Source organism: Vulpes vulpes, chromosome 9, assembly GCF_048418805.1.
Source record: "Vulpes vulpes isolate BD-2025 chromosome 9, VulVul3, whole genome shotgun sequence".
Lineage (NCBI taxonomy): Eukaryota > Metazoa > Chordata > Mammalia > Carnivora > Canidae > Vulpes > Vulpes vulpes.
The window spans coordinates 104,758,592-104,784,110 of NC_132788.1; the positions used below are offsets into that span (position 1 = coordinate 104,758,592).

Below are 25,519 nucleotides of genomic sequence, written 5' to 3' on the forward strand. Positions count from 1 at the left end.
TTTTTCTCCTTTCCCCTTTATTCCCTGTCACTATTTTTATATTCCCCAAATGAATGAGACCATATAATGTTTGTTCTTCTCCAATTGACTTATTTCACTCAGCATAATACCCTCCAGTTCCATCCATGTCGAAGAAAATGGTGGGTATTTGTCGTTTCTAATGGCTGAGTAATATTCCATTGTATACATAGACCACAGCTTCTTTATCCATTCATCTTTCGATGGACACCGAGGCTCCTTCCACAGTTTGGCTATTGTGGACATTGCTGCTATAAACATCGGGGTGCAGGTGTCCCAGCATTTCATTGCATCTGTATCTTTGGGGTAAATCCCCCACAGTGTAATTTCTGGGTCATAGGGCAGATCTATTTTTAACTCTTTGAGGAACCTCCACACAGTTTTCCAGAGTGGCTGCACCAGTTCACATTCCTACCAACAGAGCAGGAGGGTTCCCCTTTCTCCACATCCTCTCCAACATTTGTGGTTTCCTGCCTTGTTAATTTTCCCCATTCTCACTGGTGTGAGGTGGGATCTCATTGTGGTTTTGATTTGTATTTCCCTGATGGCAAGTGATGCGGAGCATTTTCTCATGCTTGCTGGCCATGTCTATGTCTTCCTCTGTGAGATTTCTCTTCATGTCTTTTGCCCATTTCATGATTGGATTGTTTGTTTCTTTGCTGTTGAGTTTAATAAGTTCTTTATAGATCTTGGATACTACTCCTTTATCTGATAGGTCATTTGCAAATATCTTCTCCCACTCTGTAGGTTGTCTTTTAGTTTTGTTGACTGTTTCTTTTGCTGTGCAGTAGCTTCTTATCTTGATGAAGTCCCAATAGTTCATTTTTACTTTTGTTTCTCTTGCCTTCATGGATGTACCTTGCAAGAAGTTGCTGTGGCCAAGTTCAAAAAGGGTGTTGCCTGTGTTCTCCTCTAGGATTTTGATGGAATCTTGTCTCACATTTTGATCTTTCATCCATTTTGAGTTTATCTTTCTGTATGGTGTAAGAGAATGGTTGTTTTTAAAACACCATCTGGTAACAAAGTTAGCCATGCATTTATTAATTCTAGTGCTGGAAATCACTCCCAGAATCCAATTACTTTGAAAAAAAAATGAGTGGGAAATATCAGAGAGGGAGACAGAACATGAGAGATTCCTAACTCTGGGAAACGAACTAGGGGTGGTGGAAAGGGAGGTGGGTGGGGAGTGGGGGTGACTGGGTGACGGGCACTGAGGGGGGGCACTTGATGGGATGAGTACTGGGTGTTATGCTATATGTTGGCAAATTGAACTCCAATTAAAAAATTTAAAAAAGAAAAAGAAATTAAAAATATTAAAACAAACAAAAAAAAGAAAGAAACAACTGCTGTGACCCCCATGCTGCTGGTCTGGGAGTATTCCCACAGGATACGTTCGAGATGATACTATATAAACAAAATCAACCCAAGAAACAAGTAGGTTTGAAAATCATCAAGCAAAGAAGACAATGCAGGTCTTTTGACTACAAGACCCTTCTGGTGACATGCTCCTAAGCAGGATGGTGGAGGAATTTTGCATTGTAAGAGAGCAACACTCTTTTTAATATTTATTCATATGGGAATTATTGAATTCTGAAAATGCTGAATGATGCAAAATCTTCAGGAGCATAAAATACAACCGATTGCCAAGAGAGAAAAACCTGTCAGGTGAATCCAGATGTTGGACAATAAATCTTGGGCAAGGTAGCAATAGCTAGAAGAAGAAAATACACTTTCCTTCATTACTAAAAATCATTCCTTGAGTATTTAATAGCACATGATATACAATATTGAGTAAGGGTCTCAAAGGTCTCCCAGTGACCCCTTCTATCTCTTGAAATAGAAGCCAAGATAGAGAAAGGTCTCAGAACTGCGTTCAGGAGGAAGATACAGATGATGGCATTTGTCCCATCCATGTGTGACCACGGGGGGCGCTGTCCAGAACCAGCTCAGGTTTCTATTCTTTGTCAAATAGCACAGACAGGAGGAGTCTCAGGCCATAGATTACAAAGAAGCAAGGTCTCTTCTAGGAAAAACTTCTGATGACGTCCGTAGTTCCTCCTATTTGGGGAGACAATAGGTAGAACAATCTGAAGAGAAATTAACACCTCAGGAAATGACAAGCCAGAATTTTTCTAAGGTCTTAGCTCAGTAAAGACACCCTAATATCTGACTTTATAACCTTCTCTCCACCCCAAGTGCAATCTATGATGACCTTTTTATTTATCTGAACTTTCACAAACTTTTATAATGTATTTGTTTACCATGTGCCAGGCAGGACTCTAAGCAAGTAACACATATGACCTTGCTTACTTCTCATGATGAGAAAGATACTACTATCATCCTCATCTTACAGACGAAGTCCTGAGGCACAGAGATAGTAAATGGCTAGCGCAAGCTCATGCAGCCTGGAAGTGGTGGAGTTAGGACTTGAATTCAGGCACCTTGACTCCCTACACACAGTGACAGATCACTAAATGCTACAGAGGATCAATAAAGATTGTAAGATTGAATATATGCTTTTTATTTTTTTTACCTTTACTTTTATTTAATTTTTTAGAGTGTGTGAGCAAGTTGGGGGGAGGGGCAGAGAGAGAGGGAGAGAAAGAATCTCAAGCAAACTCCATGCCCATCATGGAACCCAATGCAAGGGTCAATCTTAAGACTCTGATATCATGACCTGAACCAAAATCAAGAGTGGGATGCTTCACTGACAGAGCCAACCCAGACACCCTGAATATGTGCTTTATAGAAGGTAAAATATTGTCCAAAGATAAGAGGATAGGATTACGGTGTGGAGCCTTCTATACAGTTGACTCTTGATAATTTGGTGTTAATAAAAGTAGTAATAAAAGCTGACATGGTTCAGAGTAGAACAAAAAGCTTCCGTGTACACTGTTTTGTTCCTCAGTCCATCAGACATTTCAATGATGAGTGAATTGAGGCTCAGAGAGGTTAAGCCACTTGCCCAGCATCTGCCAGCTAGAGCCTGAAAGAATCCAGATTCCAATTCAAATAGGTGAACCCCAAAATCCATGCTGTGGATTCCACTACGCAACATGTGTTTGGAGACCACATGGGCTGGGACAGTTCTTTTACACAGTTCAGGTAGACACTGTCCTGAACTGCAATCCTTTGACTGCTGGTGATTTCAGCCAAGGGTTGAGCCACTGGCATATGCTGTTAGGACACTATCAGCAGCCAGTTGTCCTCTGTGTGAAAGTACATGTCCCAGGAAGTGGTCCTAAAGTTGTTGATGATCTGGAGGGAATCCCTGTACCCAGATGAGTAGCTCTGAGCAAACCCTGTGGACTTTCCCACTCTGCGTCCTCATCTATAAACAAGGACCTTAGACACTCAGCAAATTAAATGAGCATCTTTTATGGGCTAGGCATACTCTAGGTAGAAGGAAAATGATAGTAACCACATCCCTGAACCTACAGGGGGCAGAGTTTGACCAAAGGTAAACACTTTCATGTTTTCCAGACTAAGAGAAATATCATACAGAGAGGACGTCATGCAGAGAATTAAAATAGAAGGTGGTAATAGACAGTGAAAGGCTGTCACCATGGCCCCTTTCCTGGAAACCAAACTCCCTCCACCCCATGTGTCCTGATTTATCTTCACGGCTCTGTATCTTTCCATATCCCATATCACTTTGTGAAATAGTGTATAATCCATGTTTGGGGGCTCATTGTTGGCCTCCCCCATCAGAATTTATTCTATGAAGGCAAGGATTTTAGTCAATGTATCCTCTGGTGTTTCCTCAGAACCTAAAACAGTGACTGGCAATATGGGACAATTAGTAAATATTTGTTAAATAAATGTTGTTAGATATATTTAAATTTTGAGAAATATCATTTTGATATTTATGTAAAGACTGGAAAGAGAGAGAGAGAGATGAGAGGAGAGAAGAGAGAAAAGAGAAAAGAAAAGGAGAAAGAGGAAGAAAGGAAGGAAAGGAGAAGGAAGGAAGGAAAGAAAGAAGGAAGGAAAAAGAAAAAGAAAGAAAGGAAAACAATTCCATTGGTTTTGGTTTAAAAACCAAAAGCCACCATCATAACAGAGGAAGTAATGCCGTTTCTCTTTTCTTTCAGATCAAGGGACCAGGAAGCTCCTGGCAGTACAAGATTTTGGGTTCAGCAAGTACACAGCACTGCAGAGAAGCTGGTCTTACCATTTTCGTTTGGGTCATAGAGCGAGTTACCTCAGTGCTCTCAGTTTCAGCCCCTCTGCAGATCCTGCTAAAGCATTTCTTATATTCCATTCGCACCTGAGGAATATAGAGGTTTGTTAAGGAGGTGCTTGATAAGGGAGAAAGGACCTTGATTAGCAGGCTAAAGATATACATGGGAAGTCCCATGGCTACCTTCTCATTGGTTTTCTGTATACTCTCAGCTATCCTTTTGTTGATTCATTCTAAAATTCAAGTTCCTCATTACAGAAAAGGTATTTACTAAATGTCAGGCATCACCTACTCCTTCTAGATTGGTGGTGGTGATGATGATCCTGACAATGAGGAGGATGAGGATGGTGAAGGTGATGGTGGTGATCAGGGAATACCTGATGGTCATGATGATGACTCTGATGACAATGAAGATGATGGTGGTGGTGGTGGGGATTATAACAATAAAGGCCACCATTTATTGAACACTAGCAATCTTCAATACACTTTATACACAATATATCATTTCAGTCTGACATAAGCCAAATGAGGAAGGTTCTTCTGTTATCCCCAATTAAAGATAAAAAATCTGAAGCTGTTGGAAATAAATGGACTTGTCTCATATCCTACAGCCAGCATTCAATACCTCTTCATTCTCACTCCAGAGCCCTGACACACTAACCACTATGCTGAACCAATCCTTAGATTTCATGAATTCCTTCCTGAAACATGCTTAACATGTTTTAAGATAGTTAAACATTTCATATTCAACATTATTTCACTAAGACACTTAAGTTATACTTTATTCTAGGTGTGAGAAATACTAAGCATTAAGAAGGCCCTAGATAATGAAAGAGAAATTAATGAAGTGTTATGATGGCATTTTTGCCACCAGCGTTTAATTGCTGGTAGTTCTGATCAATAGAAAAGGGAGAAATGCCAGAAAAAGTTTCCAATCTTCTAAGAGAAATAAAAATATAATGATGACCCTCCTAAGAACTTAATGTGTGCCAAGGACTGTGCTAGGAGATTTATATTGCAATAGCTCATCTAATTCTCAACCCTGTGAGGCAGGTATTGCCACCTATATAGGTGAGAAGTTTGAGGCTCAGAGAGGGTAAGAAGGCTGCCCAAGGTCACAGGGCAACCTACTCAGTAGAAAACCTGACATTAGAGCTGAAGTCTCTCTGTTTTTGGTATATTCAGCCAAATTTTTCAGTGCCCTGCCCTAAAGTGTACTACACTATAAGAGGTTATGTGTCTTTCTAGTGAACTTAGGTATGGCCAAGTAATCTGCTCTGGCCAATGAAAGAAAGATAATTAAGCTACACTTATCAGGATCTCCTTTCCCTTTGCCATGAGAATATCAGTGTTCTAAATAAAGGCTGCCCTTCAACCTATGTTCCAGAGTGAAAACAATGTAGATCAAGCCATGGCTATGTAGATTGGGCAAGAAATAACCTTTATTTTTATAAACCACAGAAATCAGGGGGTGATGGCTATTTGTTACTGCAGCATAATCTCCCTTATCCTGACTGATACATGCTCTGCTATGGACTGAACTATGTCTCCTCAAAATTCACATGTGAAAGCCCTAACCTCCCAGTGTGACTGTATTTGGAGATATGATGCCCTTTATAGAAATGATGAAGATTAAATGAGGTCATAAGGGTACAGCCTTGATCCAAAAAGATTAATGTCCCGAAAAGGAGAAGCATGAAATCTCTCTCTTCCATGTAAGGCCAGAGCAAGAAAGTGGCCCTCTGCAAAAAAGAACAGAGCTCTCACCAGAACCTAATAGCACAGGCACACTGACCTCAGATTTCCAGCCTCTAGAATTATAAGAGAAATCTCTATTGCCCAAGCCATACAGTCTATGGTATTTTGATATCATCTGCAGCAGACAGAAGCACACTCTTAAGAGATAGGTTGGAAAGCGAAGGCTAGTTAGGAGCTAGGGCAGCTCAGAGCACATGGCATACTGAAGCATCACCTAAACCCTCTTCCCAGAAGGAAAGCAGCACCAAATACAAACATAAAACATCAGATAAGGGTGAGAATGGGACCAACCATTCAGTAAGACTTTTTGTCTTGGCGGGCAAGAGACAAAATAATTAGGCTTACCTGGCGATTAAGGAGACAGTGTACCACAAAGAGCAAAATGCCTTGCAGGACATTGATGATGGTGAATGTGTACGCCATGACTAATCTGATCACCTTCCCCAGCTCTTCAACCATAAAAAATCCAAGGCCCCAAGAACAGCCCAGGATAAATAGCTGAGCAATGGCTTTAAATGTTATGACTCTGCAAAGGAAAAGGAGCAATAATGACTATCATTGATCACTATGTGTTGTGCACTGTGGGTTTGCACAAATCACCTGAGTTAAACTTTACATCAACCTCATGTGCTTAAGTGGTTCATGCAAAATCATACAGCTCAAATATGAGAGAAACCCATGTTTCAATCATTATCGAGAATAATGGTTTCTCCTAATCTTGGAAATGATTTATCTGCAAGTCTTTTATTTAGATCTATTGGAAGCAGTGTGGAACATGCCTTCTAGGATATTTTTTTGAAAATGTGTATTGAGGATGATATCATGACTTCAGAACATATATAGCTGTTGGGTTCCTTCAACTGAAAATTGTGTTTTATAAAACAGAACAGGGTTGTTGATGGCAACTGTCTAGGAGAGCTTACGTGTGTGAGAGGATATGTGTGCCTGCACATAGGGGTGTGAGCCTACACTCCTCCAACACGTGTAGAGGGATGAGGAAATACCTAGAAGGGTGATGTTTGACCCTTCAGGATGGAAAACACTAAGGCTAAGAAATGTTAGTTTGGTCTGAGAAGTAGATGAGATGAGAGCTAGGGTCTGAAGTTGGAAAGATATTCATTTAAGTTCTGTATACATGACTCACCAATGCAAGGTTCTAGCCCACTGTTGGGTAAAATAAACATTTGTTCATCTTATCAACGGGGGCTGGTACTCATATCTACCACATAGATTGGAGTTATGAGCAATCAGTGAAAGAATATTGGTAAATTTCCAACATCTACCAAGTCCCTAGTTAACGTCAGTTGCTCTTATCATTAATTTCAATCATTTAGAATAGCACAGTAAGAACTGAACATCTCCAATAAAGGATAACAGAGTCCCTAGAAGTAGGTGGATTTACAAGGTGGGGGAGGCAGGATAACATTGATTCTCTTGGCATGAATTTCATATGATGATTATGTTACACAAAGGAGGCACCCAATAAATATTTGTTGAATAAAGAGATCAAGGAGTACATGAAGCTACCTAAAATTATAGTTTTTACCTCTAGAAGTTGTACCTCACATACCCTTTACCCAGTCCTAGGAAATATTGTATCAGATTTTTGTATGGGTTTTTCTTTCCTAGGTAGAAAGAAACGTAGTCCTGTAGGAGAAACCTGTGGATACCACTGATTCTGGGACCTTCTTACCTGGTGTCCTGAATGGTAGAAACTTCATGATTGAGGGAGGAAAGCTTGCTTCTTAAAATCCACAGAATTTGGAAGTATAACACCAAGTTTATCTGTGGACACAAAATGAAAACCTGAATTGGAATTTTATTTTGAGGCTATGGCAGGCAACTCAATTTGAGATAGACCCAAGAATCTTTTTCCAAAAGATACGGGCTTCATAGAATGCTATGCACATATGCTCTGGTCTTTTATACAGCACATGGTATGTATATGTACCTGTGGCACTTGGTGCTTGATTAGGGTGACTATATAGTTATCATTCACACCAAGTCACCTTGGAAGTTAAAGAGTACTATTAATTTCTATACCGGGATAATGGATGTGATCAGGAAGTTCCTGATGAACAGGAGAACATGTCACTCTGTGCAGAGTAGATACTTGTTAAATATTTGCTGAATGAAGATACATGGGATTTTTAGAAGAATTCCCAGCAGAGGGTTATACTCCATCAAGCAACAAGTGAACCAGGGGGAAGCAGGGAAAGACAGATGAAGACAGCATTTCCAGAAAGAGGAGTTCATCACCATTAGGTTATATTTTCTTAGCTTCACATCATTTCTACTTTCACAGAAAGAATCACACTCTATGCTTGGCCAACCCAGGGCAGGCACTCCCATAAATAACTATCACTAGTTACTCACCAAGATAATGACAGCCACTGGTCCCATGAAACTCCAGATGAACGCTCTATCGAGCTTGAGCCAGCAGCTGTCGAGAGAAGGTTACACATGGGTTCGCATCTGACACAAGCTGTATACTCTAAGTTCAGTTACCCCAAATGTAAGTGGGGGCAAACAGAAGTATTGAAAAGATTAAATGATTACAGCAGCTATATTGCCAAATCTTGATGTTAAGTAGAGTCAGTCCTCTGACTTTGTTCTTTCCTTCAATATTGTGTTAGCTCTTCAGGATCTTTTGCTTCTCTAAATAAACATTAGAATCAGTTTATCAATATCTACAAAATAATTTTCTGGGATTGTCATTGTGAATGCATTGAACCTATAGGTCAAGTTAGAAAGAATTGACTGACTCCTCGGCAATATTAATTCTTCCTCTCCATGAACAATGACCATCTCTCCATTTATTTGAATCTTCTTTGATTTCTTTCATCACGTTTTTGCGGTTTTCCTCATCTGGATCTTGTAGGAAAGATCAAATGAGATCATGTGTATATAGGTTTTGAATATGTTTCCTGGCGAAGAGGTGGGGCTCAGTTAATAGTACCCTATTAGTAACGATTGGTATAAGAGAGTAAAAATAGTAATTTAACTAGAGCAAGAAAACCTACCAATGAAATGAAGTATATTCATGTACGAAGTACGCTGTTGCCCAAGTACTTTTTATTATGTCATGGCTTATGTTGGCAAAGATAGTCAAATTATTCTGAACAGAAACCTGGCAGCATAAAACTATTAAATCTAACAAGTTTGTCAACACTTAGTGAACAGAAAAGCTCCTGTGCTTATGTTCTATACCAAGTGTTACAAATGATAGCCCACAGGCCAAATCCAGTCCACCACTTGTTTTTGTAAATAAAGTTTTATTGAAACACAGCCACATCCATCCATTTAATATGGTCTATGAATTGGCTGCTCTCCCATTCCAAGGGCAAAGTTCAGTAATTGTCACAAATACCATATGGCTCATGAGACAAAAACAGTTACCACTTGATGCTTTATAGAAATTTGGTCCACCCCTGCTCTATGCTACCATAATATCCCCAGAATCATTCTGGCAGGATGTTTGGTTTAAGCTGGAGACAGGGCATCTTTTTTCCTTCAAGGGGATCACCTTCATTACGTTGTTTTAGCACATGCCCGCCTACTCCCTAACAGAAACCCCATTGCCAAAACACTAACATCTTCAACTAACTTTGCAGAGCTTTGCAAACTTCCTTAGTAAGGCAATAATCCCTTTAGTGAAGAATTCTGACTTCAGCTGTGATCTTGAGAAAGTTTCTTCGATGCACTAAGCCCCAATATGACATCATGAACAGTGCTGACCCCACAGGATTACAGGGAGAATGAGATGAAATATAGGCTATCTCTGAGGCATCACAAGCCTTCCAATTTGCTGCTATTGTTACTCTTTTCATTTTGGGGATGAATCTCAACCTCTTCAGCCACTCTTTCAGAATCCTACAGAGCACAGAGGCTACAGGTGGGCTTTTTCATCCTTAAAGTTATTGAATGTACTTTTTGTCCCTAATATCCTGAAGTTGTAATCAAAATTTAATGTGTAAGTACATTTGTCTGAAAGGTACATTTCCCTGTTTGGGGAAATAGGCCCTGGATTTCACCAAGTCTCAAAATGATCCAGCCCCCAAAGATGCCGAGGACCATTTCTCTAGGGATTTCTAAGAGAAAATAGAATTCTGGCTTATAAAGAGCCTGGTTTGAGGAATAATTTACAATGGGAAATGGACTGAAATGTCTTTGGTTTCTGATCATGTGTCAGCCATAGACACCACTTCCACCATCAAGGCATACATCATGCTTACTGTGTGTGTGTTCCATAATTTTGGGGTCCTATTACTGCAGACACAGCCACAATCAGAGCTGGAATCCCATAGCCAAAAGGGTACATGAACTTCTTCTTGAATTTGCCTGCACTGGTGTAGTTGGCCACCTTGAGATTCCTAACAGTGAGGAAGAGATGCAACCCTTCAAGGAGCATCCAGGTGAAGGCGGCCAGGTAGAGGTAGTGCAGCACCCCTGCAATGATGGAGCACAGCACCTGGAGGGGAGACAAGAGTTAGGAATGTCGTTTGTACCCCTGTACCCAAATATGTCCTCAGCATTTAGCATTACTTGGGTGTGGCCTGCATTTTCAATTGTAACACCTGTAATATTTTACCTGGGAGCAACACAATTTGGGGAGCTCTCAGTGACTCCATGCTTACCTCATATACAGGGCAAGCTAGAAATGCCCAGGAATGAATGTCATAGGAAGAGTCCTCAGATCCATGACAGATGAAAGTTGGTAGATGAATAGTCCATGGCCCTGGCCCTTTGTGTGGGTGTGATGCTTATTTTTATGTATCAACTCAACTGAGGTAATGAATGCCCAGATAACAGGTAAAACATTATTTCTGGGTGTGTCTGATAGGGTGTTTCAGGAAGACATTAGCATTTGAGTCAGTAGGCTGAGTAAAGAAGATCACACTGACCAATGAGGGCAGGCATCAACCATTCCACCTGAAGTCTAAAAGTAACATATGGAGGAAAGGAGAATTTGCTCTCTCTGCTTGAGCTGGGACATCAAGCTCTCAGACATTGGTGGTTGTGGTTCCAATAAATAAAACAGACTGTTTTATAAAAACGGATTTTTTTTTTTTTTTTTTTTACAGAAACAGAGTGGGCCAGAGATCAGATGCCTCAGCACTTACTCTGTCAATCTGCTCATTTCCTAATGAGGAAATTGGAGCCCAAAGATCTCACCCAAGATCACACAGCTAGTAAAAATAAAAATGTATTTGCAACCCTGTCTCCAGAGATTGTACTTACTCTTAACCATAGCAATGTACTGCCTCCCAAGGAGGAAAACAGTGCTTGTAACCTTCTGGCTCTGAGATCATAGTCTTTTAGGGTTAAAAGGAGTTTTGGAAAACAGCTAGTTCCAATTCTTACTGGATATTATGATGCCTGTGATCATAATGGAGACAAAAGCTAATGTCGTTAGTATAGCAAAGCCACTGTCACTCAGAATTAAAAACTCCCTCCACCTCTGATTCCAGACTATAGATTGTCATTAGGATGGGACTTCCCAGCTAGAGAATACACCACCCTGCTCCCCTGTTATCAGGTAGGACCATACTACGGATTTATAGCCAGTAGAATGTGAAGGGACATGATTTACACAACTTTCTAAGAGGGCCTGTATAAACCTCCCTGGTGGGACTCTGCCATGTTTTTTCTTTTCAGTTGGGTGAAATGAAAAGGACTCTTGGATGACCTTTAAAGTTGTGCATAACTGTTGGTAGGAATGTGAACTGGTGTAGCCACTCTGGAAAACTGTGTGGAGGTTCCTCAGAGTTAAAAATAGATCTGCCCTATGACCCAGGAATTGCACTGTTGGGGATTTACCCCAAAGATACAGATGCAGTGAAATGCTGGGACACCTGCACCCCGATGTTTATAGCAGCAATGTCCACAATAGCCAAACTGTGGAAGGAGCCTCGGTGTCCATCGAAAGATAAATGGATAAAGAAGATGTGGTCTATGTATAGAATGGAATATTACTCAGCCATTAGAAACGACAAATACCCACCATTTTCTTCGACATGGATGGAACTGGAGGGTATTATGCTGAGTGAAATAAGTCAATTGGAGAAGAACAAACATTATATGGTCTCATTCATTTGGGGAATATAAAAAATAGTGAAAGGGAATAAAGGAGAAAGGAGAGAAAAGGAGTGGGAAATATTAGGGAGGGAGACAGAACATGAGAGACTCCTAACTCTGGGAAACGAACTAGAGGTGGTGGAAAGGGAGGTGGGCGGGGGGTGGGGGTGACTGGGTGACGGGCACTGAGGGGGGCACTTGATGGGATGAGCACTGGGTGTTATACTATATGTTGGTAAATTGAACTCCAATAAAAAATTAAAAAATTAATAAATAAAAATAAAAAATATGTAAAAAATAATAAAATAAAATATTTTACAAAAAATAAACAAATAAAGTTGTGCATAGAAGGGATGCCTGGGTGGCTCAGCAGTTGAGCATCTGTCTTCAGCTCAAGGTGTGATTCCTGGGTCCTGGATGGAGTCCCACATCGGGCTTCCCTTGGGGAGCCTGCTTCTTCCTCTGCCTGTGTCTCTGCCTCTCTTTCTGTGTCTCTCATGAATAAATAAACAAAATCTTAAAAAAAATAAAGTTGTGCATAGAAGACAGAAAAGCTTCCATCAGCCTGAGGTTGGAGGATAGACACTTTTCAAACCTGTTTGTCCACCCTCTATGGTACAGAAGGGGGAAATTAATCACTCTTGTGATAACCCACTGACATTTTGGAGTTTATTTATTATAGGAACTATTGTTACCTTACTTAATACCATCAGCCTAACTCTCAATCAGCTTGATAAATGGCTTCTCAGCAAGTACAGGTCTCATTCAGAGCTACAGATGAGGGGAGTTGAAATGGAAACTTGCTTTTCCCCCTAATACCATCACTGCTGACTCTTTATTTTGTAATTTTTTACTTATTTTAAAAAATTTAAAATTTAAATTCATTTAGTTAACATATAGTGCATTATTAGCTTCAGGTGTAGAATTCAGTGAATCATCAGTTGTATACAACACCCAGTGCTCATTACATCAAGTGTCCTCCTTGATGCCCATCACTCAATTACCCCATCCCCCCACCCACCTCCCCTTCAGCAACCCTCATTTCCTAGAGTTAAGAGTCTTTTGGGGGCACTGGGTGGCTCAGTTGGTTGAACAATCAACTCTTGGTTTCAGCTCAGTCATGATCTCAGGTTGTGGGATCAAGCCCCTCACAGGATTCCATGCTCAGCAGAGTCTGCTTGGGATTCTCTCTCTCTGCCTCTCCCCCTGTTTTCTCTCTCTCTCTCTCGAAATAAATAAATCCTGGGAAAAAAGAGTCACTTATGGTTTGCCTCCCTTTCTGTTTTTATCTTATTTTATTTTTCCTTCCCTTCCCCTATGTTCATCTGTTTTATTTCTTAAATTCCACATATGAGTAAAATCATGTGGTGTTTGTCTTTCTCAGACTGATTTTTAAAAAGATTTTTATTTATTTATTCATGAGAGACACAAAGAGAGAGGCAGAGACATAGGCAGAGGTAGAAGCAGGCTCCCCAGAGAGAGCCCGATGTGGGACTTGATCCCAGGACCCTGGGGTCATGACCTGAGCCAGAGGCTGAGGCTCAACCCCTGAGCTACCCACTCATCCCTCAGACTGATTTCTTATGCTTAGCATAATACTCTCTAGTTCCATCCATACTGTTACCATCACTGCTGTCTCTTGTCTTCTCCCTCCTTCCTCAAGACAAGATGGCTAGATTTGATTATGACAGCAAGGTGATTTGGTTAAATCACCTACCTCAGGCTTAGTTTGATTAATCCCTGTAAGGAAGAGCAGGTGGGCCAGGAAGAGGCAAATGGAGAGCTGCAAGTGGAGGGAGGTACTCATGTTCTGGATGGATCGGCATAGGAGGAAGGTGAGGGCTGCCAGGAGGAGGCACAGCAGAGAGAGGCTCAGCCCCACATAGGTGATCACAGTCAGCACAGGATCCACCTATAACCCACCAAAGGAAGAATCCATTATCGTTCCAATTCTGCAGTTATGTTTCTGATGGAGAGTCTGATAGGCTTCCCAGTTCAGTCCCTTATACAACTGACTTGACCTCTCTGAGATTTGATGTTTCCATCTTCAAAATGAGTGCACTCATAGCATCCAGCACACAAGGCTATCAAGAAACCAAAACCCTAGCCTGGTGCTATCCAAAAGAAATATGTGAGCCACATGTGGAATTTTAAATTTTCTAGTAGTCATACCTTTTAAAATGTGAAAAGAATCAGGTCAAATTAACTTAATCGTATATATTCAAAATATTATCAGTACAATGTATTGAATATAACATAATCAATATAACAAAAATGCAATCAGTTCAGATTACAATCAATGTAAAACAATTGTTAATGAGATATTTAAGAGAGGGGGTCCAAGATGGTGGAGGAATAGACCTTAGTTTCATCTGGTCCTGGGAATTCAGCTAGATAGCTATCAAATCATTCTGAACACCTGCAAACTCAACTGGAGATCTAAGAAAAGAATAGCTGCAACTCTAAACAGTCACCCCCCCCCACCCACCTCCCTTTCCACTACCCCTTGTTCATTTCTCAGAGTTAGGTATCTCTCATGGTTTGTCACCCTCACTGATATTTTCACTCATTTTCTCTCCTTTCCCCTTTATTCCCTTTCACTATTTTTTATATTCCCCAAATGAATGAGACCATATAATGTTTGTATTTCTCTGATTGACTTATTTCATTCAGCATAATACCCTCCGTTCCATCCGCCGAAGCAAACTTAGCAGGATGAGCACTGGGCGTTATGCTATATGTTGGCAAATTGAACTCCAATTAAAATAAATAAATAAATAAATAAATAAATAAATAAATAAATAAATAACCACTTTCTGCAAGGTAGAAGGAGTTGAGAAGTGAATCTGAGGAGATAATCTGGGAAGATAAATCATGGAGGGGAGGGAACATCCAGAACCTGGCTACCGGAAAGTGATATAGCAGCAGAGAGCAAAATCAGAACTTTTAGAAGTCTGCTCCAGTGAGGGATGTCCCTGCCTGAAAGGTGCTCAAGTGGTGAAACCAAGCTGTATCCTAGGTGGAACAGTGTGGTCTCAGGATCCTCAGGGTCATAGGAAGAGTAGGGGTGCTGGAGTATGGTAGAGTTCTCAGGCATCAGAACGAGGAAGCTAGCTGCAATCAGGGAGCCCAGGAGCGGGCTCTTAGTTCAAGGTTGCCATATACCAGAAAGGAACAGAGACAATATACAGAAACAATGACTTTACAGGTAATACAATGGCACTAAATTCATATCTTTCAATAATTACTCTGAGTATAAATGGGCTAAATGCCCCAATCAAAAGACATAGGATATCAGATTGGATAAAAAAGCAAGACTCATTGATATGCTGTCTGCAAGAGACTCACTTTAGACCTAAAAACACCTCCAAATTTAAAATGAGGTGTTGGAAAACCATTTATCACACTAATAGACATCAAAAGAAAGCAACAAGAGGCAATCCTTATATCAGACAAATTAGATTTTAGACCAAAGACTGTAATAAGAGATAAGGAAGGACACTATCTCATAATTAAAGGGTCTATCCAACAAGAAGATCTAACAATTGTAAATATTTATGCCCCTCACATGGGGGAAGCCAATTATATAAACTAATTAATAAGAAAATTAAATAAACACATAGATTATAATACATTAATAGTAGGGGATTTTAAACTCCACTCACTGCAATGGATATATCATCTAAGCAGAAAATAAACAAGGAAACAAGGGCTTTGAATGACACACTGGACCAGATGTACTTCACAGATGTATACAGAGCATTCCATCCTAAAGCAACAGAATACACATTCTTGTCAAGTGCACCAAAAACATTCTCCAGAATAGATCATATACCGGGTCACAAATCAGCTCTCAATCTGTATCAAAAGATTGAGATCTTTCCCTGCATATTTTCAGACTCCACCCTGAAATTGCTAGAATTTATATAGGAATTCAGGAATGTGGCAGGATATAGAATAAATGCATAGAAATCATTTGCATTTCTATACACTAACAATGAGACAGAAGAAAGAGAAATTAAGGAGTCGACCCCATTTACAATTGCAACCAAAACCATAAGATACCTAGGAATAAACCTAACTCAAGAGGTAAAAGATCTGTACTCTAAAAGCTAGAGAACTATTATGAAAGAAATTGAGGAAGACACATAGAAATGGAAAAATGTTCCATGATCATGGATTGGGAGAACAAATATTGTTAAAATGTCTATGCTACCTAGAGCAATCTATACATTCAGCGTAATCCCTATCAAAATACCATCAACTTTTTCTCACAGAGCTAGAACAAATAATCCTAAAATCTGTATGGAACCAGAGAAGATCCCAAAGAGCCAAAGGGATGTTGAAAAAGAAAACCAAAGCTGATGTCATCACAATGCCGGACTTCAAGCTTTATTATAAAGCTGTAATCATCAAGACAGTATGGTCCTGGCACAAAAACAGACACATTGATCAATGGAACAGAATAAAGAGACAAAACATGAGAGACTCACTCTGGGAAACGAACAAGGGGTAGTGGAAGGGAAGGTGGGTGGGGGGACAGGGTGACTGGGTGATGGGCACTTAGGAGGGCACTTGACCGGATGAGCACTGGATGTTATATTATATGTTGGCAAATTGAACTCCAATTAAAAAAAAATACAAAAAAAAAAAAAAAAAAGAAAGAAAGAAAAAGAGCCCCGAAATGGGCACTCAACTCTATGGTCAACTAATCTGACAAAGCAGGAAAGAATATCTAATGGGAAAAAAAAAAAAACTCCTCAACAAATAGTATTGAAAAAATTGGACAGCCACATGTGAAAGAATAAAACCGGACCATTTCTGACATCACACACAAAATTAGACTCAAAATGGATGAAAGACCTAAATATGAGACAGGAATCCTTCAAAATCCTGGAGGAAAACAGAGGCAGCAACCTCTATGACCTCAGTTGCAGCAATTTCTTGCTAGACATGTCTCCAAAGGCAAGGGAAACGAAGGCAAAAATGAATTATTGGGACTTCAAGATAAAAAGCTTTTGCACAGTAAAGCAAACAGTTGACAAAACTGAAAGACAACGGACAGAATGGGAGAAGATATTTGTAAATGTCTTATCAGATGAAGGACTACTATCCAAAATCTATAAAGAACTTATCAAACTCAGCAGCCAAAGAACAAATAATCTAATCAAAACTGGGCAAAAGAGATGAAGAAACAGTTCTCCAAAGAAGACATACACATGGCCAACAGACACACGAAAAAATGCTTCGCATCATTTGCCATCAGGGAAATACAAATCAAAACCACAATGAGGGGATCCCTGGGTGGCGCAGTGGTTTAGCGCCTGCCTTTGGCTCAGGGCGCGGCCCTGGAGACCCGGGATCGAATCCCACGTCGGGCTCCCGGTGCATGGAGCCTGCTTCTCCCTCTGCCTGTGTCTCTGCCTCTCTCTCTCTCTCTCTCTCTCTGTGTGTGTGTGTGTGTGTGTGTGTGTGTGTGTGACTATCGTAAATAAATAAAAAATTAGAAAAAAACCACAATGAGATACCACTTTGCACCAGTCATAATGGCTAAAATGAACAAGTCAGGAAACGACAAATGTTAGTGAGGATGTGGAGAAAGAGGAACTCTACATTGTTGGTAGGACTGCAAGCTGATGCAGTCACTTTGACAAACAGTACAGAGGTTCCTCAAAAAGTTGAAAATAGAGCTCCCTATGACCCAGCAATTGCACTATTTTTTACCTGAAAGGTACAAATGTACTGATCTGAAGGGGCACTTGCACCCCAATGTTTATAGCAGCAATGTCCACATTAGCCAAACTCTGGAAAGAGCCCATATGTCCATCAATCGATCAATGGATAAAGATGTGGTGTATATATATATATATATATATATATATATATATATTCAATGCACTACTATTCAGCCACCAAAAAAGAAAAGAAAAGAAAAGAAAAGAAAGAAAAGAAAAGAAAAGAAAAGAAAAGAAAAGAAAAGAAAAGAAAAGAAAAGAAAAAAAGAAAAGAAAAGAAATCTTGCCACTTGTAACAACGTCAATGGAACTAGAGGATATTATGCTAAGCTACATAAATCAATCAGAGAAAGACAATTATCATATGATCTCACTCATGTGGAATTTAAGAAACAAAATAGTGGTCATACGGGAAGAGAGAAAAAATAAGACAAAATCTGAGGGGGAGACAAACTATAAGAGACTCTTAATCATAGGAAATAAATTGAGTATTGCTGGAGGGGAAGGGGCTGAGGAGATGGGGTAACTGGGTGACAGATATTAAGGAGGGCATCTGATGTCATGAGCACTGGGCATTATATAAGACTGATGGATCAGTGACCTCTACCTCTGAAACTAATACATTATATATTAATTAATTGGACTTAAGCCTAAAAAATAAAATAATTTAAAAAAATGAGATATCTGATACTTTTTTTATATTAAGCCTTCAAAATCCAGCGCATATTTTTTTGCTTATGACACATCTGAGTTCAGATGCTATTGTTTTCAGTGATAAAAGTGAAATGAAGTCCTACCAGTGAAGTTGTATTTAATGGAAAATATTTCACACTGCTTCTTAATTTACATAAATTAAAATTAAATTAAATTAAATTAAAAAGTTGGTTCTCAGTCACACTAGCCACATTTCAAGGGCCCAATAGCCACATGTGCCTGATGATCCTATTGGACAACATAGGTCCCCAAAGTCAAATCCATGAAGGTTGGGATTTCTTTATCTGTTTTGTTCTCTGCCATATCCTCAATGCCTAGAATAGCATCTGGCATATAGTAAGCAGTCATATGCAAATTTGTTGAATGAATAAAATGAAACCATGTATTTAAATGTGTAATATAATGGTTGTCATCAGTAAATGTTCAATAAATGAGAGCGTAAATAAGTAGGAGAAGAAGTTAGGTAATTTCTTTAAGCCTGGCTTATCCTAGATGTGTTTGGGACCTGGGAAGTTCAAGGCCCTATGCTTTTTCATTGGTGGCAGTCAGTTGCCTTCTTTCCCATCTGACTAGCTGTAACTTTCTTTTGCAGAGTAACGGATGTTTGAGTCCAGATTATCTTAGATCCCACCACTGTTGGGGCTGACAACCCAAACTTTCCAATGTTTGAGGGTTTTCTCTGCTAACTTAACCTCACTCTGCCCGTGCCCATGGACATGCCAGAATTAACATTCCCCACCCCCAGATGCACGTTTCAACCAATACCTGAAAGGAGGTGGTGTATAGATACCCCAGCTCTCCTGCTGTTCAGTTAGGATGACTCAGGTGCATCTCCTGCACTGACTCCCAGAGTACTTGAGAGGGAATTAAGTCCTAGATACCCACAGTAGTGACCAGCTTGATAACGTTCTCTGTGTTAGTTTCTATTTTTTTCTTGTTTCATTTCCCAGCCCTTACTGGTGCTTCCTGGAATTACCTCTCACGTAAGATACTTCCACTTGACTCCTTATCTTAGAGTCTTTTTCTAAGACATGGAGAGGACAATATCACAGTTTTTGGGACACAATCAGATACTAGGAGGGGACCATGGATCATGGTACCTTGGGAACAAAATCCATGAGGACAGCAAAGCTGGAAAGGTGGAAGCACTTGCATTTGGTGTGTGAATCATTGCTGTGCACATGGTAGCAGCCCTTTGTTGACCAGGTGCCCCCCTCCTCTGATCCTTCCCAGAAGACGCAGAAAGGTTTTGTTCTTTCACCACCAGGCTGAAAATAGAATAGCATAAAAGTGGAGCTGTTTCTGGTTTTATTATTTCAATTTTATAGGTTAGTCAGGGATGTGTTACATTGGAAAATAGAATAGGAAAATCCCATTATCTAGAACACTAGTGAGAAAGAGTTTCATATGACCACACCTGCTGTGGAGTTTATTCTTCATTTATTCTTCCCTTCTCTGGTCACTTCAGAGCCTCAGGGATTGGCCTTTATGAACTGCTTTCCCCAGGCTCCATATCATTGGGACAACTAATGAGAGGAACTGGTGAGAAGTCCTTAAACAAGAGGAGGAGGAGGTCAAGTGTTTCTTCCAGTTGCTTCTGCTTCAGGATATCTCTGTCTCCAGCAGGGCAACCCTTCTGTGTGCCTCCAGCATGCACTGGGCTCAACAATGCTCATCCTTCCATTGCCTTTTAAGGCTTAAATGTGATAATAGCTTCCCCTTCCCCTGGTGCAAATCTCTGAGTACCTCAACATTTCTTGTTGGTCCTGTTAACTGAATGAGCAGAGTTGGATTCAGTTTCTTGACAGGACCCTGATAACACACCTCTCTGAGGTAATGCACAGAGAAGCAGTCATGGATTTTGCTCACCTGAATATGTTGGAAGGTCAGGAACACAGGTTTAGACAGACGTACTTTTTTCTTCATACTAATGGTGCCACTCACGACACGAGAGTTCAGTTTCATTTCCTGTGTCCCTCTTTCATCATTAAAAAAGGATCCATTCAGAATATCCCCAAAACTCTGATAAGTGATGATTGCAACTGCACTTTTATCTGAGAAAACAGAAGAGAAATCACTTTAGAGGGCATCCATATTATGGGAAATCTATATACTAGTGTCTTGTGTGAGAGTCATAAGGCAAACATTACATTGCTCTTGGAAATCCCTTATGTTGAATCCCTGGGTTGCTCAGTGGTTTGGTGCCTGCCTTTGGCCCAGGGCGGGATCCTGGAGTCCCAGGATCGAGTCCCACATCGGGATCCCTGCATGGAGCCTGCTTCTCTCTCTGCCTCTCTCTCTCTCTCTCTCTCTCTCTCTCTGTCTCTGTCTCTCATAAATAAATAAATAAATAAATAAATAAATAAATAAATATCTTAAAAAAAGAAAAAAAAGGGAATCCCTTATGTTGCCCCACCAATACATTACATGTGGTTTGAGGTACAGCATTTTGTATATATAATACAAATTATAATGCACCACACATTATAAGAGATATATATGTAAAATACCTGTTAACGTATTGTAAGAATATATACAAGCACTTATACCTCAAAATCATGAGGCAAGATATTTGTTCTCAAAAGAGCAAATAGAACTCAGGTAGTATAAGGAAATCACACATTCCCATCTTCCATCTCAAGCTCATTCTGGGTTATCTAATTCAGAAAGTTATGGAAAGGTATGCAGGATGACACATTTCTATTTAATTCATTCTCTCATTCTCCTTCCCTCTCTCTGTCTTTCTCTGTTTCTCTCCTCTCCCTCTCATTTTCTTTCTCCTTTTTGGGCAACAATAATTTAATTCACAGAAGGTAAATTCACATATGATGCTCTGTAGTGTGATGTAGTATTTCTTTTTTTTTTTGAAGATGTAGTATTTCTTAAACTGCAATTATTCCTGGGCCACAATCCCAGTTTTAGCCAAATCCACTTACCACCTGTATTATTATTTACTCCATTAAAAAAAATCAACTCATTTGGAGATCTTTTTCCTCCCCCTTCTCATCCGACAGCTCACAATAAGGAGTAGTGGTTAATCAGTGATTGGGAGTTTTCTGGAGAAAATACAGTAGGTATTTCACTCTCTCCAGAGAACTAGGTCATGCACTCATTCACTAATGTATTTATTCATTCTTTCATCAAATATTTATTGAACATCTAGTGTGTGCCAGACAGTGTTCTAGGCATTTCAATGCAACAGTGAAGAAAACAGGCTGAGTCCTTGCCATAAGAGAGCTGATATTGTAGTGGGAGTGATGGACAACAAATAAATTAAGAAAAAGTGCATAGTGTGCATGCTGTGCAGAAATTTAAATGAGATGATGGAATAAAGCAGGTGTGGCAAACTATGGCCTGAGAATCAAATCTGTCCTACAACCTATTTTTGTACATAAAGTTTTATTGGCACACACATGTCCCTTCATTTACATATCAGCTATGGCTGTTCTCCCACTACAATGTCAGGGTTGAGTAGTTAAAGTTCATCTGGCTCAAGCAAGGCAAGGGAAACAAAAGCAAAAATAAACTATTGGAATTCATCAAAATAAAAAGCTTCTGCACAGTGAAGGAAACAATCAACAAAACTAAAAGGCAACCTTTGGAATGGGAAAAGATATTTGCAAATAACATATCTGATAAAGGTTAGTTTTATAAAGAACTTACATAAAACTCAACACCCAGAAAACAAATAATCCAGTTGAAAGAAGGGCAGTAGATATGAACAGACATTTTCCCAAAGAAGACAGATGGCTAACAGACACATGAAAAGATGCTCAATATCACTCATCATCAGGGAAATACAAATCAAAACCATGATGAGATACCACTTCATACCTGTCAAGATGGCTAAAATTAACAACACAGGAAACAACAGATGTTGGCAAGGTTGCAGAGAAAGGGGAAACCTCTTATACTGTTGGTGGGAATGTGAATTGGTGCAGCCACTGTGGAAAACAGTATGGAAGTTCCTCAAAAAGTTAAAGACAGAACTACCCAACGATCCAGCAATTGCACTACAGGATATTTATCCAAAGGATAGAAAAATACTGCTTTGAAGGGATACATGCACCCCAGTGTTTATAGGAGCATTATCAACAATAGCCAAACTATGGAAAGAGCCCAGATGTCCATCAACTGATGAATGGAAAAGATGTAAGATGTGGGAGATAGATGGCTAGGTAGATGATAGATAGATAGATAGATAGATAGATAGATAGATAGATAGATAGAAAATGGAATATTACTTAGCACAAAAAAGAATGAAATCTTGCTTTTTGCAATGACATGGATGGAGCTAAAGTATATGCTAAATGAAATAGGTTTGTCAGAGAAAGACAAATACTATATGATTTCACTCACGTGTGGAATTTAGAAACAAACCAGATGAACATAGGGGAAAAAAGAAAAAAAGAGGGACAAACCATAGAACAGATTTTTAACTATAGAGAAAAAACTGAGGGTTCCTGGAAGGAAGGTGGGTGGTGAGATGGGTTAAATGGGGGATGGGTATTAAGGAGGATACTTGTGATGAGCGCTGGGTGTTGTATGAAAGTGATGAATCACTAAATTCTATATCTGGAACTAATATTACACAATATATTAATTAACTGGTATTTAAATAAGAACTTGAGAAAAAATGACTATTTGGTCCTTTCACAGAAAAAGTTTGCTGATGTGTAGGACAGAGGAAGACTAGGGATTATATTAAATAAGGTGATCATTAAACACTACTCAATGGAAAGAGTACTCAAGGCAACAATCATCTGCTGCCTTCAAGTGCTGCCTTTTCAGACTATCACATGGAAACAGAGCATGCATCAGCCAGTCCCTTTTAAGGAAGCATGTCAAGCGTTCCCTGTTTGAACCTCAGTGTGTCACAAAGTACTCACTATGTCTCCCAAATTGCCAGGGTAGTGGTCATCATGTAGAGTCTTCCCTACCTTGAAAACTTTCTAAGTCCTTACCTCTTGGCACAATCACCTAGAAATGAGACAACAGTGCCTAGGATTTGAAGATCAGAAGAATCCATCTTAAACACAGTACCTCTTGTGGTTCCTTTGAAAGCATCGGTACAGTTGATATTCATAGTGTTATTTCCAGCTTCCAGAACAGTCTTCTCACTTGTCTCATTGCACCTCTTGATTTCATAGACTGGAAACATTAAGAAAATGAGTCCTGCTTTGCTTGCTTCTCATGCATAAGAAGTTAGTTGAAGAACTCCCTTCTTTGAAAGACTCCCTACTGATGATTTCTTTTTCTGCGTGCATGGTAGACCAGATGGCACTCCCTTTTACAGATGGTCAAAATGGCCCAAGCAGCATACAGTGGCCACAGCAACCCAGGAGAAGGGAGGGAATGGCTATGCTTCCTGGAGAGGTGGCAAGCTCATCCTTTATGTATAATATTTAAAAGATCAAAAAATCTTTAAATAATTATACTGGAGTGCCTGATAAGGGGGTCGGTAACTTAAGTCTTTAAGCAGGAGAACTAAATATTTAAAATTTTCCAAGGAAAGTCACCTGAGAGCAGGTCTGCATTTGGGAAGAACCCCTTGAATGAATTCTCTATGTCACATAAATATAGAAACACAAGGTCTCAAAATAGATCACCTTCATAAAATGTTTTGGTCATAAGGAAATTACTGTTGTTTCTTACCTATACCAAGTGTAGAATTATCATGCTTTCCTGGAGAAGCTAAACCCTCAGTCCATATGTTCACTTCCATTTCTTGAAATAGCTGTGTAGCTATCTTTGCAATCTGCTCTTTGGTGGTTCCATTGTTCCTCAGAATTTCCTTTCAAAGAAATAAAGCTAATTAAGTAGGCTCTTCCTGAAACTTGAAAAAGCAGGAATATACTTGGTTGTGGTTGGATGATCCCAAGAGGCAATAGCACTGATCAAGGTGTAAGCTCTGTACTTTCAACCTGATATGTGTCTTCTCACTGACCACATACAGCCCTGCGAAGGGCATATCATTCACTCCATTGTATTTATGGGAACATGAGGGCCTAAGGATGAGGTGTCTAGAATCCATGAAAAGTGCCTTATGGAGGAAGAAGATAGGAAGAGGATGGGAAGTGGTGACAGGGATAGAGTGAAGCCATAACGCTGGTACTTGAACAACAGTTGAGGCATTGAAAGCCTTTCCCACAGGTTCTCAATGTCTATTGACATTTGAGACCAGATAATGTGGGGGCTGTCCTCAGGCATGGCAAAATGTTTAGCAGCATTCCTGGTCTCTATCCTCTAGATGCCAGTAGCACCCTAGTTGTGACAACCAAAAATGTCCCCAGACATTGCCAGATGTCTCCTGGGAGAAAGGACAAATCATTCCTGTGTGAGAGCTGGTGTGTTCTGAAAGGCAGAGGGGGGCATGGTAGTTATTTGAACAAGAGAATGATAAGGCAAGACTGGCCAGTTGCTTCCCAGATCTAGGCTTCACTTCACTCACCTGAATGTTTCCTAAGGATGATGTCCCCTTACTGGTGCCCTCTGGGGGAAAAAAAAAAAGTAGCCATTGAGTGGAATGTGGGGGGGGGGGGGTAAGACACCTGGCCTACAACCCCTTTCTAATTACTCTCGAGTTGGGTTTCTCCCTGATGCTTCCCATTCTTGCCCAAGCCCCCTCTAAGAAGTCCAAATGTCTTCTTCTACAGTAGAAATTTAAAAGAGGATTAGGGCAAGGCCTCCAGTTCAAGAATTTAGTCAACAGTATTTATTGAACAGCTACTAAAAGCCAGGAATAATACTAAACCTTATGGAAATAAGTTCACAAAGAAACGAAGGGTATTCCCTTGTGGAATTTGCAGTCTGGTGGGAAAGTCACTAGGTAAACAATGACAAATAAATGATTAAGTGATTACAACGGTACAGCATGTTCTTAATATATAGGATAAGATACCTTGGGAGTACACAGAGAAGTCCTAGAATATGAAGGGTTCAGAGAAGGCTTCCCAAAGGAATGAATACTAACTAGGTTAATAACACGGAAATGGTAATAATGCCTGCAGTTGTCAACACAACATGGCATATA

General features: G+C 39.9%; 1 protein-coding gene across 1 annotated transcript in view; it reads right to left on the bottom strand.

Moving 5' to 3' along the window:
• Nucleotides 1-1,753: 1,753 nt before the first annotated feature.
• Nucleotides 1,754-25,519, bottom strand: part of LOC112912545 (putative adhesion G protein-coupled receptor E4P) — a 41,018-nt gene continuing 17,252 nt past the window's right edge. Inside the window, exons 6-17 of the mRNA XM_072721625.1 lie at nt 24,938-24,978; nt 24,142-24,280; nt 23,530-23,637; nt 20,356-20,540; nt 19,587-19,754; nt 13,755-13,949; nt 10,195-10,430; nt 8,336-8,402; nt 7,653-7,744; nt 6,305-6,485; nt 4,193-4,288; nt 1,754-2,076 (exon numbers count right to left, since the gene is read on the bottom strand). Coding sequence (XP_072577726.1) covers nt 2,020-2,076; nt 4,193-4,288; nt 6,305-6,485; nt 7,653-7,744; nt 8,336-8,402; nt 10,195-10,430; nt 13,755-13,949; nt 19,587-19,754; nt 20,356-20,540; nt 23,530-23,637; nt 24,142-24,280; nt 24,938-24,978 — 1,565 coding nt within the window. The 3' untranslated portion in view covers nt 1,754-2,019. The remainder of the gene's footprint in view (nt 2,077-4,192; nt 4,289-6,304; nt 6,486-7,652; nt 7,745-8,335; nt 8,403-10,194; nt 10,431-13,754; nt 13,950-19,586; nt 19,755-20,355; nt 20,541-23,529; nt 23,638-24,141; nt 24,281-24,937; nt 24,979-25,519) is intronic.